The 18901-nt window shown below is 30.8% G+C and overlaps 7 protein-coding genes across 7 annotated transcripts, besides 1 other annotated feature; 5 read left to right on the forward strand and 2 right to left on the reverse strand.

The window, feature by feature from the left end:
• Positions 1–83: 83 nt before the first annotated feature.
• On the reverse strand, positions 84–536 carry TVAGG3_0711840 (ankyrin repeat protein family; the record flags this gene model as incomplete). The annotated part of the gene is made up of 1 exon (XM_001580843.1): positions 84–536. The coding sequence occupies one exon, from the start codon at positions 534–536 to the stop codon at positions 84–86; it is 453 nt and encodes a 150-aa protein (XP_001580893.1).
• A 731-nt stretch (positions 537–1267) lies between these two features.
• Positions 1268–2799, forward strand: TVAGG3_0711850 (protein ubiquitination; the record flags this gene model as incomplete). The annotated part of the gene is made up of 1 exon (XM_001580842.2): positions 1329–2765. One exon carries the CDS (start codon positions 1329–1331, stop codon positions 2763–2765), a length of 1437 nt encoding a protein of 478 aa, XP_001580892.1.
• Positions 2800–2990: 191 nt separating this feature from the next.
• Positions 2991–4184, forward strand: TVAGG3_0711860 (spectrin binding; the record flags this gene model as incomplete). The annotated part of the gene is made up of 1 exon (XM_001580841.1): positions 3087–4073. One exon carries the CDS (start codon positions 3087–3089, stop codon positions 4071–4073), a length of 987 nt encoding a protein of 328 aa, XP_001580891.1.
• A 59-nt stretch (positions 4185–4243) lies between these two features.
• TVAGG3_0711870 (protein ubiquitination) lies at positions 4244–5210 on the forward strand (the record flags this gene model as incomplete). Its single annotated transcript, XM_001580840.2, has 1 exon — positions 4244–4987. The coding sequence occupies one exon, from the start codon at positions 4244–4246 to the stop codon at positions 4985–4987; it is 744 nt and encodes a 247-aa protein (XP_001580890.1).
• Positions 5211–5999: 789 nt separating this feature from the next.
• Positions 6000–6029: a mobile genetic element.
• A 612-nt stretch (positions 6030–6641) lies between these two features.
• On the forward strand, positions 6642–7616 carry TVAGG3_0711890 (pectin lyase-like family; the record flags this gene model as incomplete). The annotated part of the gene is made up of 1 exon (XM_001580839.1): positions 6642–7616. The coding sequence occupies one exon, from the start codon at positions 6642–6644 to the stop codon at positions 7614–7616; it is 975 nt and encodes a 324-aa protein (XP_001580889.1).
• A 1405-nt stretch (positions 7617–9021) lies between these two features.
• On the forward strand, positions 9022–9936 carry TVAGG3_0711900 (uncharacterized protein; the record flags this gene model as incomplete). Its single annotated transcript, XM_001580838.1, has 1 exon — positions 9022–9936. The coding sequence occupies one exon, from the start codon at positions 9022–9024 to the stop codon at positions 9934–9936; it is 915 nt and encodes a 304-aa protein (XP_001580888.1).
• Positions 9937–9991: 55 nt separating this feature from the next.
• TVAGG3_0711910 (deleted in lung and esophageal cancer 1 (DLEC1) family) lies at positions 9992–18897 on the reverse strand (the record flags this gene model as incomplete). The annotated part of the gene is made up of 1 exon (XM_001580837.1): positions 10084–18882. One exon carries the CDS (start codon positions 18880–18882, stop codon positions 10084–10086), a length of 8799 nt encoding a protein of 2932 aa, XP_001580887.1.
• Between the last annotated feature and the right edge of the window lie 4 nt (positions 18898–18901).

Genomic DNA, 18901 nt, shown 5'->3' on the forward strand with positions numbered 1-18901 from the left:
TATTGAATTTTTCCAAATAGTTTAGCCTTTTTTGAATTTATGCTGATTAGAATACTTGTCATTCTTTTAGAGAACCTCCAGAATTAGTTTTTATTAGCTCCAACAGAGATAAGATATTCAACAACTTCATTGTGAACATTATCCGATGCTATCTGGAGTGAAGTCTCTCCAAAATAAGTCTTTGCTTCTTTATTAGCTCCAATAGAGATAAGATATTTAACAATTTCAAGTTGGCCTTCTTTAGATGCCTTAATGAGCGGAGTGTATTCAAACATACCCCTCGCTTCTTTATTAGCTCCGACAGAGATAAGATATTTAACGACTTCAAGATAACCATTTGCTGATGCATAAATGAGTGGAGTATATCCAATATTATCCTTTGCCTCTTTATTGGCTCCGACAGAGATAAGATATTTAACAACATCAAGATGACCATATTCTGATGACTTAATGAGTGGAGTAAATCCATAATAATTTTTTTTCATCTTTTTCGCAGTTGCTTTCGATGAGATAATATGTGAGCCGAAGATTTCCATTTTCACATGCTACAAAAAGTATATTTTTATCTGTTGTTGTCTTTTTCCAAAGTTCTTTTTCACATGCCTTTTTCATCATTTCTCTATTTCCTTTCGCAGAAAGGTCATCAAGGAATATGTAAACACTGTCAAAGCTACCAGATTTCTTAAGTTCTGCGATTTTGGTTAAAAACCCTCCGGATTGGTTGTGATTTTCCTTAATTTGAATGACTGTAGTTCTTTTGGCTGCATTTTGGCTTTGAATTCGAAATGTTTGTAATTCTTTTTGAAGTTTTTTGATTTCTTCTGTAGAATCACGCAAATCTTTGTAATTCTGATTTAAAATATCAATGATGCTATCAAATATATTGAATTTCATGTATTTTTTGATAGATTTCAAAATTGAAACAACTTCTTCGAAGTTGTGAATAGAAACATTTGCTTTTCGCGCACAGACATATAATTGTTTGGCATTAATAGTTGAAGAAGACTGCTTGAGAATAGAAATGTACTGATCTGCTGTCAAGTGTGAATGCTTCATGATTTCTGTGATATCCTCTACATCAAATGTATCGAAAAAGTTTTCGTTTTGAATATATAGCAGCTATATATTCGAAATTCAGATTCTTTCGCAGATAAAATGAAAAATGACATTTTATATCAAAATTTACATTATTGGAATTCAAAAGTTATGGTATTTATTTATATGATATAATTTATACGCGACGATAAAAATAAAAACACTATTGAAAAATGAATGATGATTATGCCCAACGGCTTCGGACCAGCGGGCTTAAATACGAACCAATCAAGATGGTGGTATTAAAAATAAACGAGTTTGGGAGTGAAAAAGTTGCAAATAGCTTCATAAAAACCATTTCGGAAAATACAGATTTAATTCAACCAATTATACATGAAATATTATCATTAATAGCAATAAGACCTGATACGATCCAACCATTTATATCTGTTTTTAAGCTAATGTTTCAAGATTTGGAAGATGACAGCCCAATTACGACATTTAGGAAAAATTTGTTCTCTGCCTGCTTCAAATCAGCACCATCTTATCGTAAAAAGATTCCACATTTTAATTTCCTACGTGAAATGATGAAAGCTGATATATTTTCCATTAAAGATATCGGAAATAAAATTGCAAAATTCCCATCTAGCCAAGGAAACACATATTTCTCTCTACTTTTATACTTTGCACCTGAACTATCTGCTCATAGAAAGACTACATACTCGAATTGCCTCGAAAAATTAAGTCAATGTTCAAATATCGAGTCATCTTTGCAAAATCTCGGAAACTCATATGCAAAACTAGTGCAAGATAAGTTCTTACTCCTCACCGATTTGATAAACTCTGGTTCAGGACCTTCTCAGTTAAGTGAAGCGATTTTCAAAGATAAATCCATCTATTTAGAACAAATTATAGATACTACAGAAAAAGGTGATAAGCCTATCAACAAATTACCTATAGAAATCAACGAATTTCTCACAAAAAATCCTTATATAATTGAATATGCCGCTTATTTCGGAGCCGTTGAGTGCATTGACTATCTTCTTTCGCTTGGAGTACCTCCAAACCAAGCAACAAAGTACGCAGTGGCCGCTGGAAGGCTGGATGTTTTGGAACATTTAATTGGAAGAAGCTGTTCAGCGGATAAGGTTGTTGCTACGGCCTTGGCAACGTATAGATTTGACTTATTACCAAAGCTTAAGGAGATCTTTGGCGAAGAAATCTTTCATATTCAACTTGAATGCGCATTATATAAATTTACTCGGAAAGGTAATTATATTGCCATGATGTATATATTATCACTTGGTGTTGATATTAATGTTTATGATGTCGCACATTGTACTCCTGTAATTTATGCAGCAAATGAAGGAAATCTGACAACTGTTAAATTCTTGCAGGAACTGGGTGCGAATATGCTCCTTGCTGATATAACAGATTGGAACCCTTTGCATTTCGCTGCAAGAGGAGGATTTATTGAAATTTTCCAATTTTTATTGACTCTTCCTGGTTTTAACATCAATATGAAGACAGGATGTGGCGATACTCCGTTACTTATTGCTGCCGAAAATGAAAAATATGACCTTGTTTACTTCCTTTTGGAGCAGGAAGAAATTGATTTGGATTCTAAGAACATTAAAGGCCAAGAATACATAGATTTGATCAAGGATCCTGAAGCTAAGGCTAAAATCGATCAAATCATTAAGAAGAAACATGAATTCGTTTTGAATTAAATTTCGATATGTTTTTATATTGAATAAAATGCGGTTTTACATTCATTTTAGTTATATAAATGATTTTTGTTTTTATTTTACAAATTTATTGAACTCTTATTTCATTTTCTATTCAACTAATAATAGAGATCATGAACAAGCATTCGAATGGGAATTTTGTATAAGATATTGTTATTTCTTAAGGATTTTATGCCACAAAAGTAAATTTTAAGTTCGAAATATTTGAAATTTTATACTTTATTATATGAACTTATATTGAAATCACGTCTTTTACTGACACAATTCCATGAAATCATCCATGGCCGGACAAATATTTGTTTGATGAGTTGTGATTGTTGTTGTGATTGCAGCTGTGAAGCGGATCTTGACATTCTTCCGAGCAATTTGAAATTTAAAAGTATTAAGGATATACAAATGCCTGAAGAATTTAATACTTACGAAGAAATTGAAAAATTAATTTTAAATTATAACCTAGAAAATCTAGAATCGACTTTTCTATCTCTCAAACAAATATTAGATGCTGATATTGCACTAGATCAAGTAGTTTTCAACACTCTTGGCTATTTTAAAAATTTTTATAAACCCGACCATTTTAAAAACCTTGAAACATTGCTCTCTACAGAGTATGATATTAACTATAAGACCTACTCAATCAAACTCGAGTCAGTTTCAAATCCAAATCACACAACAAACGATAAAATGAACTCAGATAACATTAGTTATGTAAAAAAGATGTGTAGATCAAACAAAACAGAAACAAAGCATAACCTGATGTGTATTGCATGCAGAGAAGGACATATTAACTGTGTGAACTATCTCCTCACGACAAATCTTCATTTGGACAGAGAAATTGCAAGAAATGCAGCATTTGGAGGAAACATGGAAATTATTCAAACTCTTGAATCGAAAAACCTTTCATTTGATTATTGCCTTGAGTGTGCAATTGCTCGCCATCATTATGCTTTATGTGATTACTTAATAAAGAACTATAGATGCGAAAAGATCGATGCAAAAAGATGTTTAGAATTTTACAACTTCAGAGCTTTTTATTTTTGTTTGGAGAATAATTTGACCAAAGAAATGTTTATAGAAGATATTGCACAAAGACATTACTTCTACTTCTTTAAGTACATGGCAAAACAAGGATTCACAGGTCAAGTTCCAAGAGAAACAATTCTTAAGCACATGATCGATAAAAAATACATCGAATACGTGAGATTTGTTTTTGAAAATTTCAAAATTGTTGAAACAAAAGATCAAAAAGTCATCATGAAAAGGTTGTTAAAACAAAGAATGAAGATCTTCTGAAGCTGTTTATTGAAAATGGATATGATCTAAACATAAAATCATCATTGGGAACACCATTAACTATTGCTGTCATTAATAATGATATTGAATTAGTTAAATACTTGCTCGAAAAAGGTGCTGATATCAATATTACTTCAAATGGAAATTACAGAAACATTCAATTTAATTTTATGGAATTCTTTATTAATCTCATTATATGTACTACGAAATTCATTATTATTTCTCATGAAACTCCTTTGACAAATGCAGTTGAGAATCATAACTACGAAATTGTTAAAATTTTGCTTGATCATGGCGTTGATTTTAGCGTAGGAAGCAATAACATTGCAGCACTTGATATTGCAATTAAAAGTCATGATGATAGTTTGGCTTTAATGATTGCAAAGAAAATCCAAGTTGTTGATATTGTTTTGCTAGTTAAAGTTATTGAAATGAATAATATTCCTTTAGCAAAAATTCTTATCCCGAAATGTGATAAAATCAGACTTGATTCATTAGTTAAATTGGCTGCAAGAGGAAATTCGCTGGAAATATTGATGCTTCTGATCGAAAATGGAGCTTTATCTCAAAGAAAGCCAGTTGAACCTTTAATTATTGCATGCAGATATAATTATATTGAAATTGCAAAAGTTCTCATTCAAAATGGTGTCAATGTTAATGGAACAAAATATGAAAAACCTCTCATTATTTCAACACAAAATAACTTCTTTGAAATATCGAATCTCCTTATTGAAAATGGAGCAGATGTTAATTGTTGTCTATACAAAAACAACACTCCTTTATTCAACGCTTGTTTAAATAACAATGTTGAATTAGTTAAACTTTTGATAGAAAAGGGGGCTCATAGAGAAATCGATCATAATGACCCATTATTTGAAGCTCTTTCTCCAGACATTGTTAATTTAATACAATAAACAAGACTGTAATGTGATCTCATTTGAGTTTTTTTTTGGATTTAGAGGTTAAAAAATTGATGTATTGCACCAGTGTATTATAACAGATCGATTTATAATAAAATAATTATTATAATGAATTTGATATTCAGCGACGGCGCTACTCGCCTTTTAGCATTCTGGGCACTTACGTGCCCAGAATGCAAGCTTGAGAAATTTCTGCCTTGTTTTTATCCAAATAGATTTTTTGAGTGGAATTTGAGTGTAAAAATAAAATTGAGTTTTTTTTGTGAGATATGGATTTTTTAGAAGATTTTAGAGATGTCAGTCTCAATTTATAAAAATTTTTTAGATTGAGAGGAATTTTAGTGATATTATTTTATTTGATATTTGGATTTTTTTAGAATATTTTAGAGATGTCAGTCTCAATTTATAAAAAAATTTAAAATTGAGAGGAATTTTAATGATATTATTTTATGTGATATATGGATTTTTTAGAAGATTTTAGAGATGTCAGTCTCAATTTTTAAAAAAGCGGTTAATGTGTCGAGCTTGAAGTCTAAAATGGCAAATACTGAACTTTTTAAAATTTTGATTGGTCAAATAAATTATACGTTATATCAGTATTCTAAAATAATTTTTAAAATCGAGTTTTAATAAGACACAATTTAATAAAAAGTGACAAAAAATGCCAAATTGCCAGTATATGAGATTTTAATGTTATCAGAACACACATACTATACACCGTTTAATATTTATAATATAAATGAATTTTATTGACATCATTAAAATTGAATCATGGAGTTGATAGATATTAATGAGTTGATACTAATTTATAAACAAATGTGAATAAAGATATGTTAAAATTATCGAGTTTTATTTTTTGAGCTTTGAATCTCCCGAATTTCCGATACAAACATATATTAATTTTATAAAATATATAAGCATGTCGCAATTGCCAAAAGATGGTCTATTTTTGAAGAAATATTGCCCACGTGGGAAATTATGATAGAAATGAATGAAAAGGTTGAATGAGTAGGTGACAAAAGTGCATACTCTTAAACAACCGTCGGATTTCCGGGTGAAATCGTGACACACTTTCGTCTTTCGTAGGCAGTGGTGGTTGTTACAAAAGGTAACTTCGAATGTAGCGTGAAATCTGCAAAAAAAATTCTGAAATTTGAATGGAGAACACAAAAATTGAATAGTTTACGTCAATAAAAAAGAGAAAAATGAAGCCAATGTGTCTCGAACCTAGGACTTAGAGCAGCAATCCCACTGTTTATCACATTACATATTACACTACATGCATCTCTCACCTCAGTGAATGAGATCAACTATATGATAACTTTTTCCCCATTATATTCTTGTGGAAAAGTGACAAATAGCAACTTTGACCCTCTCTCAAAGGTTGAATACAGAGATATGATAGCACTCACAATTTTCAATAATTCAGCAAAACAAATTGTAATATGTAAACTAAAGTAAGAATAGTATTAATCTGTAGAGTAAAAATTCCTTTGCGAACGATTATTTTTTACAATTCGAAGGTCAGAAATTTAGATTGGTTTCACGACCACATCTCAATCATATTTAACAATCATTTCAACGTTACTTACATGAATCAACTCTCAGAAATGCGTATTAAACAAAATCAATCGCCATCCAACTCTTTATGGGACTCCAAGAAAGCTTTTCTGAATATTACGGCTCTGTTGAGCCTAATCATAGAACTAATAACGAAACTATATCAGGAAGCGGTAATTATTACATTCATCATGCAATATTTTCTTTCCATTATCAAAAAGCTGCAATATACCTTAGCTCTCCAAGCAAAGTATTGCTCGAAACATGCACATTTTATAATAACAGCTCCACACAAAATGGCGGATCATTCTATTTCTACCAATCTGAATGCGTTATAGTTCGCACTTATTTATTCCATTCATCAACCAGTTATTATGGTGGTGCATATGCAATTGAAACAGATATTTTTCTTAAACAAAAAAATTACGCATTTGAATGTTCTGTTTCAGAATGCAGCGGATCTCAAGATTCTATTTTTCATTATTCAGGAGATATTCAAGTAAGTAATATGAATACCTCTTATCACAATATTACTTTTTATGCTGCATATAAGCTTGATCATCCAAATGGAAGAGGAGTTATGAATCTCACAACAGTATCGAATACATCATCTAAATCAGAAGCTGGAATATACAATTGTGATGGATTTTTTAATATTACAAATTGTAATTATATAAGCAATGAATATACAGGAAAGAATTGGGGAATAGTAAGGTGTGATGGCACAATTTCATGCTTAAATTGTTCATTTATAGGAAATAAAGGAAACTATTTATTTGATTGTAAACCAACTATTAATAATTGTTACTTTAATGAAAACGCTGTAACTAAAACTGTTAATAAAGATTATTCAGGTACATTTGGATCAATTGAACCATTTGATTCATTAATAAATCATTATTCAACATTTTTTTGTCCGGCTAAAAATTTAAAAGATAATCAAAAAGTTTCTTCTAAAAATTATCATGAAGGTGAATTAGCTCTAGGAGACATCAATATTATTGTTAGCATTGTTTATAAAATCTCATTTGTTGTAGCATTAAATATTCCTACTTTAAAATAATAAATATGGTCTTTTCATATGAATAATTCAACTAATATAAATATATAATATAGTGTTAAAGCATAAAACTTGATCCAAACTACGCGAATTATGAGTATCAAAATTTCCGTTTATTATTTCAAAAAGTGCCATAAATGTAATTTCACCCAAATGTTCCTTTGAGTCAGAATTGAATTCTCAGATTATCAAATCATTCTTTAAATATTTTGTAACAGATGTTAAAGGATCTGCACTGCATATTGAATTTCAAGATACTATAATTGCATGTGATTCTTTCAATTTCCGTTATTTTATTTTTATAACTTTATTTACCTAAGTAAATATGTTTTCTAGAAAGAATATTTCAAATATTTCAAATTGAATACTTTAGAGAATATGTTCCAATAACATATTAGAAAACTGCTTCACTAATTAGATTTCTGCTCTATCCTAAGCTAATAAGAATCTGAAATTATTTCATGTTGACAAATTTTCTTGCCGATAAAATTGATCAGAATGAATTCTTGAATTTACAATTTTGAAATAAACCCCTTTCTAATAATTTTCGGAATTTTTTTCCTCTCAAAAAAGCTGCCTATATATTAAAAAGAAGCAAAATGATTAATCTTTCCAATCTTTATGGTTTGCGACAGTGAAACAATTCTATGAGTTGAAAGAAAGAGAAATTTTCTGAAAATATTAAATGAAACAAGAATAATACTTGTAATTATCAACATTAAGTGGTTTCGATAAAAATTGAAATTTTGAAAGGGTGTAGTCTAAGTGATCCAACGAAAGAACTAAAAGGTGGTACATTGATACCTGTGGAACATCAAAGCAAAATTTTTAAAAATAAATTGAGAGATTATCTCAAAAACTAAACTTCATTCAAATTTATATTATAGTAGAAGTGGCATATTTAAATAAATTTTCCTAAAATCGATATCCTAGGGAGCTAATAGCATTTGTTCAAATTAAACTCGATTTTTTTATCGAGCTTTCATTCAAAAATGACATGTTTTCCTAGAATGATAAAAAATCTTCGCAACTTGGCTGGATCTCGGGTTCGGCCAAATTGATAAGAATTTGTTTAATTTTTTGCAATTCTAATTTAAGGGAACGTTAAAAAATTCTTTGAAATATTTTACAGATCTAAATAATTCCGATTTTCTTTATAAAATATCAATGCATATATGCTTTTCATTCAATCGACACCAACCACATATCCGTTGAAAAATTGAGAATAAATTAACGTTATATCCAAAATTTTTTATATGTAATGTTTGATCAACTATAGGAGATTCATTTTCTGAAATAAAAAATTTGAATGAAATAGATTCAAATTGAGAGATTATGGTTAAAATTGAGTGATCTCGAACCAAATTCAGATAAAATTGAGAGACTCTAATTCTCACCAAATAACTTAATGTTGCCGACTTGGGAAATGTTTTATCCAAATACTCCTTCATTCAAAAACCACACTACAGATACAAGAATATCCACCTCATCTGCGGCATATTTTATTTTCAGTGTTTTATTTACGACAAAGAATGATAGAGTAATATATTTTGGAAACTCAGATTCAAACAGGGTTCTTCTAATAAATACAAATTTTTGTAATGTTACTGGCAATACGCATGGCCAAAGTTTATATGTGATTGGAGGCCAATGCGTGCAATATCATGTTTGTAACTATAAGCCAAAAACTTCATCCAATGAACCGCATTCTTGGGTAATGCCATCCGGTGGAAGGAATAATAAAAATTACATTCTTGAATGTTCAATTTCGTGTCCAACTGGAAATATGCCATGTTCAGCTTATCACGGTGATAACTATATTGGTAAGTTAAACACTTCAAATGGTAGATCATCATTTGAATGCCTCATGAGAACTAGTGGTGACAGTTCTAGTCATCTTTGTAGTGTAAATTATAGTACATTTTATAACAATATGGCAACATCATATTCTGGTGGTGAGACAAGAAATGTTCAATATAAATATTGCAAATATATCAATAATTCACATAATAGTGGATCACTATTGGATTGCAGAGATAACATTTTAATTTCAGATGTAGTTTTTAAAGGAAATAAAGGGGAATATTTATTTAAACAATCAGGACAAATAATAGCGACAAATGTATATCTTGAGAATAATACTTTCACTTATTCTCCTGCTTCGAATATTGTTGCCAATACTAGTTTTGATTTGTATTTAAAGCATATTTCTACATATCTTTGTGGAGGGAATGATCCCATCAATGTTAAGTTTGATCCGACAGATTGCGTGAAATATTTATCAGAAGATTCGATAGCATTCACTCAATTTTTTACTCAATAACATTCATTCGAACGACAATATATAATTTTAATATTAAGATACTTTTCATTAATTCAATTGATAAACTATACTATACTCGAAATATACTATTTAATAAACAAAATAAACAAATATATAAATAAATATAAAACAAAAATATATAATATATTATTTTGGTTCAACTCTGCCAACAATTACGAATCTTTGCTTCAAATCGTGGTCAGGAATTTCAATTTCCCAAACTGTTTCTGCTGCACGATTTGAAATAGGTTTGAATTCGAATTCAAGTTCATATCTTCTTCCTGCACCAATTACTGGAGATACTGTGAAGCACTTAACACATCTTGGACCATCAATTTGTTTGATGTGTGCTTCATAAATTCTGTTTGTTGTGTTTCTTAATCCAAGTTTAATTAACTTCTTATCTCCAACCTGAGGTGTGAAAACATCGATTGATTTAGATCCATCAGGAAGATCTTTCGCCATCACTGCGTCGATGAAACAAATAGGACGAACTGAAGTTCCATAAATCTTTATAACTTGGTTCTCTGTTACATCAGGTAAAGCAATTGTCATATCGATTGAAAAATCATCAACATCAATTGGAGAAAACGAAATCGTCAAAGGACAAGAAGAATTACTTGGAATTAATCCACTTGTTTGTGAAACAGAAAATGGATTGTCGCCAAACCCATTGCACTCGAAATTGGAGAATTTCACTTGGTAATGCAATTTAATATTCGATTGGTTCAACAAGTAAAGATTGACTTTTCTCGTTTCATACATCATTGTCTGCAAAAATGAAATCGCTGCTGATTTCTCTTTGCTCTTGATGTCATCAGTCAAACTCGTGCTAAGTTTGACGTAATCAGAAAATGCAAGGATTTTAACAACAATATCTTTGCATTTTCTGCCAATGATTGTGAATTCTGGTTCTGGAGCAACTTCGGAAAATTCTTGCAAAACACTTAATGAAGAACTTGGAGAAGGTTCGATTCTTCTTCTATTTGAACTTCTCCTTGGACTCTTCTTTTGACTGGAAGGAGCTGAAGGTTGAACAACATCAAATCTCTTTATTACAATGTTGTCATTCCATTTTTCTGTTGTTTCTCTGTGGATTTTCGACCAAGAACAAACAGCTTTTGTGTTTAATTTTTGCGGTTTTTCTGATCTGAATGTTATTCTCAACTGTTCAGTTTGTTTTGGAGGAATATGTCCCATTGAAGGAAAAAATGTAACATCTCCATTCTGCAAATTCCATTCGTATCTTATATAATCATTTGACAAGTTCTTCATGACCAAAATCTTTGAAGATTGTTGATCAACGACAACATCATCGAAAACTAAAGTGTCATCTTCATAATTCTCTCCGTCGACAACTAATTCTTCATGATGTCCTTGTCCTGAGAACAAAATGTTATAAGATTTTTCATTTTCAACATTTAATTCGAGTTTGAAATCGAATTGCCCATCTTCTTGTGGATTAAAGATGACTTTAAATGTTTCTTCTTGTCCTGGATTCAAAACAGAATTTTGGAGTTCTTTTACAATGAAATTCTTCGATTTCGGATAATTCATTTTCACTGAAATCGAAATATTCGTTGGATTTTGGATCTTAATCTTCTTTTCTTTCTTTGTTGAAAGCAAAGTTCTTCCAAAAGAATAACTTTCGATGTTATCAACAATGTTAATAACAGGATAAGTTGCATTTCCTTCTAAAAAGATCTGTGATAATAAAGGAACATTCTTCGCATTGGATTTCATCTTAAATTGCAATGTATTCTTAAATAAACCATCCGAAATTGGCGAAAAAGTGACATCTAAAGGTGAACTTGATAAAGGTTGAATTTCTATTTCTTGTTTTGAAATAGAGAAAGGAGTATTCTGTTGTACTAATGTAGGGATAACAACACAAGGAACCGGAAGATGGTTTGGAATATTAACTGTTAATTTCTCTTGTCCATTTACTTTGTTATTTGTGAAATGAAGACAAGATTCATCTTCTAAATAACATGTTGATTCTTTTCTTTCTACATCATCTCTCAAACAAATTCTCATGTCACTATAGACTTCCTCGATGTTCTTCATATCGGCAAGAGGCGTGTAAGTAGTGGCACTCAAGTTATAAACAATAAACTGTTGGTTTTCGGGCACATTTGAGATTTTAATGTAAAAACTTGATGAAAAAGTTCCATCAGTATTTGAAGAAAATTCAATTGGAATTTGCTCTTTTCCTCCTGGTTGAATTTGTCCAGCATTATTAAGAATTGAGAATTGACCAACAACAAGTTTTTGTTTTCCTTTCTTTGGTGGAGGCTTCTTTTTGTTGTTTCCTTTCTTTGAATTGTTGGATTCTTTCTCTTCTGGTTCATTTGACAACAAAATTTCCCAATCAAATGAAAAAACGCCGTTGTTTTGGATCTCAAATGTTTTCGTTTGATTACTTCCTGTAATTACTGGACCAAAGTCTAATAATTGTTGTGGTGAAATCTCATAAGATGAATATTGACTTTCACCTGACAAAACAAACTCCATTTGGTTTGTTTGTGTTGAAGTTATTTGGTCAAAAACTTTGAGTTTAAATGTCGGTTTTTTGACAATTTTCGACATTTTCAAAGGATTGAATGTGAAAATGATTGGAATTGGTTTATCCGATGGATTTACTTGTCCTTGATTAGTGTTTAACAAGACGAAAGGAACTTTCTTGTTTTGTTCGATAACAAAGTTAAATGGATACTTTCCTTTGTTCTTTATATAACATGTGATGTCTTTTTTGTCTTTAACTTTCAGGTTTCCGAAATCAATATGACCATTTTTGACATCTTTTGAACATTGGAAATCGAAATTAGTATCAAACGCTTCTGCATTAACATTCATGTGCAATGAGTTATATGTCTTCTCGTTATTTTCATCCAAAATATCAATAGTTATCTGTTTTTTAATTGCAACTGGTTTTGGATTTGAAAACGTGACATTTATCGTTGTAGATTGATTTACATTCAACTTTCCACCATCTGAAGAGAACTTTATTGCATCAGAGAGTGTGTTTAACTGTTTGATACTGAACGACAAAGGTATTTTACCTGTATTTGTCAAAGAAAACTTCAAAATTTTTGTTTGTTTTGACAAAATTTTGTCGAATTCCAAATTTGTTGTTGACAAGTTTAATTGAGGAACACAGACATCAGCAACTATTGGTATATAAATGGGTTCTGGATTATCTTTAATGTACAAACAAAGTTTGTTCTTGTAAACATCAGGTGAAATGGGATGCATCGAAAAAGTGACATTTGATTCTTCATGTGGATTAATTGTCACGTTTTTGTTTTCAAGATTCCACATTATTGTTTTGTTTGTTTGATCTGTGAGAAGACAAGAGACTTCACAAGGTAGTATTCCAGGATTAAACAGTCTAAATGATTGTTTAAATGCAGGAACAAAGTTTTTACCACCAATTTTCCCACTTTGTGCCAAAATTGATCCGAAATGGAATTCATTTGTCTGTAAAACAAAACTGTTCTTTGTTTTCTGGTTGAGTTTAGGAATAATTCTACTAAATATAGCTTCATTTGATCTATCCAAGTCTGGATAAACAACTTTTCCTTGCAAATTCAAGCAGAAAGTGTAATTTGATCCGTTTTCAATTGAAAATCTGAGATTATCATTGTAATCTCCAATATTTTGTCCGGTGAAGTTCACTTTCAATTGATAACTCTCTCCTGGATTTAATTCCCATCTTTTTGTGTAATTCATTATATTGATTCCTTCGTAAATGTTCTCTATTTCGACTTGTTTTGGTGGATCTCTTTCTTGTCTTCTTGATCCTCTTATTCTTCTTGGACTTTCAGGACTTTGTGGTTCCTTTGGCTGCTCAACAATTGGTGATTCATTATTAACTAATCCAAAGAATAATGGTGAATCTTCCAAACGTAATTTGTCATTTTCCATTGAATCAATAATTAATTTTGGTTTTGGCAAAGTCATTGAAATCAATTTCTTACTTAATTCACTGTAAGAAGGAATGAATGCCATTATTCTATCGGAATATCCTTCTGTATTCGCATCAACAAAAATGGAATTTATTGAATGAGGATCTTGACATTTTTGGTCAGGGAAAAGTGTCAAAATGTCAACAGCCAAATTTGTCAATAATTTTGTAGTTAAAGTACCAATAGTTATATTATATAATATTTCTTTGTTTGTTGTTTTTGGTACTGCTTTTTGTTTCTTTATTGTTGGGAGCTTCGATGAAGATTGAGTAAATTTTTCTTCAATGTTATCTTTCAGAAGCATTTCTTTTCTATATTTTGATCTGATTTCATCAATTCTCTTTTGTTCTTCTGGAGGCAAACTCAAGTATTCTTTCTCATCCATTGAAAAGAACCTAATTATTTCTTGTTGCTTCCTTTCTTCTTCGACTTTTATGTTTTCGTTCAAAAATTTTTGTTCGTTTTTGTTGATTGTTTCATTCGAACAATTCAAGAAAACTCCGAAAAATCTTGCATCTGGTAAAACACTCAAAATCAAATCTAACATCTGTTCACTACCTGTTGTGAAAGGATGTGGGAACACAAAGAATGGATTCTTCTGTAATTCATCATGTAGTTTCTTCTCTTTCTTCAATGATTGTTGAATAAATTGATCCGTTTCTGCTGGATCGTCAAAGCCGTCCAAACCGTCAATAATCATTCCTCTTGCGAAAGAAGTTATTGACAATATTTCAGACAATAAGTCCTTGCACTCCTTTTGGTCTTTCTTGTCTTCGAAAATTGATTTCGGACATAAAAGTGGTAAATCCAAATATTTTGACAAAATTTGACAAACAGTTGATTTTCCTGATTTTGGAAGACCATGAACAATTACAACTATCTTTAATTGTTTCAGCGTATTCTCTTCATCATTAATTATTAATGGTTGAGATGGTGTTTTCGTCAGATCCGGAGATAAAGGTCGAATTTGTTCATTCAAAAGTTGGAAATCAAATTGGTTCGAAATAACAGTTATTGGATATTTGTTGTTATTGATGATTTTGAAGTCTTGTTCTGGATAAACATCATTGTAAGGGAATGTTGGTTTGAATACAATGGATGGTGGATCAAAAGTAATCTTCAAATCAACGGAATTTCCTGAACAATTTATGTTGTAATTTTCATTTGAATATTGAACTTTTATCGGTATCTGATAATTAAAATTGTTTTCCGATGTTGGAACAAATTTCAAAGAAAGATTAATGTAAGAAAACGGTTCAAGAGTAACCTTTTGCAAATCAAAATGAAACGGAGCTTCTTTTGGTTGATTTACGTGATTTGTCATAACCGCTGGCAAAACCGCCAAATCTAATGGAACCGGATTATCATTTCTTACTTGGATGTATTTGATTCTTTGTTGTCCAACAACTGTTTCTTCAAACTCGATGTTCTTTGAAGAGAAAGATAGAAGAGGAGTTTTAATTTGTGCTTTGAGTTCAATTAAATAAGCATTTTCATCACTGAAAACTAAAGGAATTTCGTACAAAACTTTTCCAATTTTCTTTATATCAGGAATTGTTTCAAATTCAATTTCAATTTTGTATTTTTCATTTTCATAAATTTGTGAAAAGTTCTTGTTAACAAACGTGAATCCGCTTTTCTCTAAACAACTATCAAATAGTTCAAAACTACTTGTTAATGGTGAAAGTGAAGTGAATTCATATGATTTTGTCACTTTTTGACCTAAAATAATTTGACCAAAATCAACAACGAAATGAGAGTTATAATTTCCAACAAATTGTCTTTGTCCTTTCTTCGAAACAATATTTCTTGTTTTAGTTGTTGGTGAAGAACAGTTCTGAATAAACAGATCTTTCTCGATTTTCTCCAATGACTCTGTTTTGTTGTTTTTACTGTATTTCACATTTACATCATTTTCGGATCTCGGAATTTCCATTTTCAGTTGATTAAATTGGCATTCTACTTTTAACTGGATTTCTACTTGTTCAAATTGGTCTAGTTTTATGTGTATCATCTCTTTGTAGTTAACAGGTGATCCAGGAACGATAGATACGTTAACGGTTTTCATTGAATTTGGCGGAACAATAGATTTCATTGGATCACAACTCAAAAACGAAAATTTCAATTTCTTAGGGACAAAAACAGAAAAAGGGAGTTCAATTTGACTTTGGTTTTCAATAACAATTGCTGTTGTCAAATTATCAGAATACAAACGATTTCCGAAATCAATTTCTGTTGGAGAAACTTTGTATTTAAGAGGAGCAGCGTTTCCTTTCAAAGTAAATGTATAATCAGGGCCACCAATTACATGGCACAAAGCTGTTGAATAATGGAATGATTTAGTATCATCACCCAAAGCTTTGTAAGAAACAGTGACATTATCTTTTGAATTTGGAAGAAGTTTTCCACGAATTGGACAAATGTCAAATACTGTTTTAGAATTATCATCACCTGTTTTTAATATTGTCCATTCGTAGTTTGCTTCTATTGTTCCTGGATTGAAAATATTTATGATGAACTGATTTTCGGAATCTTGGATTTTTGTTCCGAAATCAATTGTCGAATTTTGAACATTTACAAAATTAATGTTCGAGAAATTCAGTTTTCCTGTTAAATCTATTTTGTATTTCTGCGCTTTGTTAGAAAAGCTGAAATATATCTGTGATTTAACAACTTCATTTAAAAAGTTTTGTTTGAAACTTGGATCAAAAGTGACAAGAAATTGAATAGGTTCGTTTGGTTTTGCATCCCATTTATTTGGTTGGATAGAGAAAGGATATTCAACTTCCGCGAATATATTGACATTTATCTCGCATCTAACAATGAAACTACTTTGCAAACTCAATGGTTTCAACAATTCTTTCGATGGCTGTATCAATGTTGATGAATTTCCTTCGATTTGAGGTCCGGAAATCTGTTCTTCTCTTTCAAAATCGTGGTTATAATTAAACACTAATTCATTCTTCTCAAATTCAATTGTTGGCTCAATAAAAGTGCCAAAAACCGTTGGTTTGAAAATGACAATTTTTGTTTTTCCCATTGTCAAAATACAATTTAGAAGAATTTTATATTGCAAAGATCTTTTTGAAGAAGAAACAAAAGAAAAGTTCATTTCTTCACCAGGGAATAAAACTCTTTGATCCGGCATTACATGGAACATTGGGAAAGATCCTTTCTTCGTATAATCTTTCTGTGTTTTTATCTCCCATTTTATTTCAAAACTCCTTTTTCCGAAATTTGTCAATGTAAATTCTTTTGTCACGTTTTCAGAAACAAAAACTGATCCCATGTTAATATCAGTCATTTCTATATTAGGAACAATAGGAAATCCAACACCTTTAGCTATAATAGGTATAGTTATTGGCATCAAATAATTGAAATAAAGTGTCACTTCACTTGAAAATTTCAAACAATCATTTGCCACACATTTTACTTCTAATTCTGTTTTTTCGTAAGGCTTAAGTTCTTCTTTTTCTTTGTTAATCTTAAATACATCAGATGTCTTGAGAGAAACAGAATAATTAGCATTGATTGGCGAGTTATTAAATATTGTCAAAATTTTTGTTTTTTCATTTAAAACATCAATTTTTTCGAAATCAATGATTTTGGAATCGAATTCTATTGTTGGACCAATGGATATTCCTTTAACAGTGAATTCTCGTTTACCACTACCTATTATCTTGAAATTTCTTACAACAGAAAATGGTCCAACTTGTTTTGAAGTTATAAAGAAAGAAATTTCACTTTTTGTTCTTGCAGGAACGATTCCCGTGATATGTTCAATAGAGAAATCATAGTCAAGCTCGGCTGTATGATCTTCTGTATCTATATATTCATATTTGCCTGGAAACAATGATGTATTTTGAAGAGTAACTTTAATTAAAGTTGTATGACCAATGTAACAGTTGCCAATGTTAATATCTGGTGTTGAAACAATAATATTTGGACATATACATGTGGCTTGTATCGGTATTTTCGCTAATGGATTCTCGTATTTCGGATTTGTTATTACCATTTGAGTAGAATAGTCTTTTAGAGAGTTTGGTATGAACTCTAGCTTAACAGCAGCTTTACTGTGTGGTTTGACAATGCCTGTATTAGGTGTAACTGAGAATTCGCGAATATCAAAAGTTGGATCTTGAGGAATTTCCATTTTGTATTCGAGAGCAATGTCGCTTGTATTTTTAATATCGAAAACTTGTGAATAAACAAACCCGTAAGCCACTGTTCCGTAATTAACTTGCTTTGGATTGATTTCAAAGGAAGGACCGATAACTCTGCCTCCAATTGTAAGATGTAATGATTCTATAGGGCATTCATCGATGAATATGTCGAATGTTTCTTGGAATTGACCAACTTTTGTCGTTTCTATTACAACTAAAATTGGAATTGATTCTCCAGTGTTAACGGAGCCGGATTCTGGATGGAATTCGTAATGTAGATTTCTGTCTTTGTCGTTTTTGATATTGTATTTTAATGGAATTTCTCCGGTATTTTTAAGAGTTATTTGGTATTCGTATCTAGTATCTAGTGCAACATGGCCACAGTTGATCATATCAGTACTTAGTGTTGCTTTTGGAGGAATTCCGACACCTCTAAGAGCAAACGGTAATCTCTCATGAGAATTTGTATCATATAGGTACATTTTTTCTTCATGAACAGCTGCATCTTTAGGATTGTAAGATATAACGACTTGTTTCATTCCGTGTGGATATATTTGTCCGGTAAGATCATCAATTGTAAAGTTTTTAGAGTTAAATAATAGTAAATTTGTTGCACTTTTCCGTTCTTCTGGATCATATGTGTCGAAAAAATCCAGTACTTCTTGTTCTTCTTGTTCATTTGAGTGCATTCTCCATTCATAATTCAGAAATTCATCTCTATTGTTGATTATTTTCACAACAATACGAGTTTCTGAATGTATGAATATTGGAGGGAAAACACCCAGCTCAGGTTCCACGTAGTAAGAGCTGAGCATTTTGCTCAAATTTCGTTAC

The sequence above is a fragment of the Trichomonas vaginalis genome, chromosome III (genome assembly GCF_026262505.1).
Source record: "Trichomonas vaginalis G3 chromosome III, whole genome shotgun sequence".
In the NCBI taxonomy this organism is placed as follows: Eukaryota; Parabasalia; order Trichomonadida; family Trichomonadidae; genus Trichomonas; species Trichomonas vaginalis.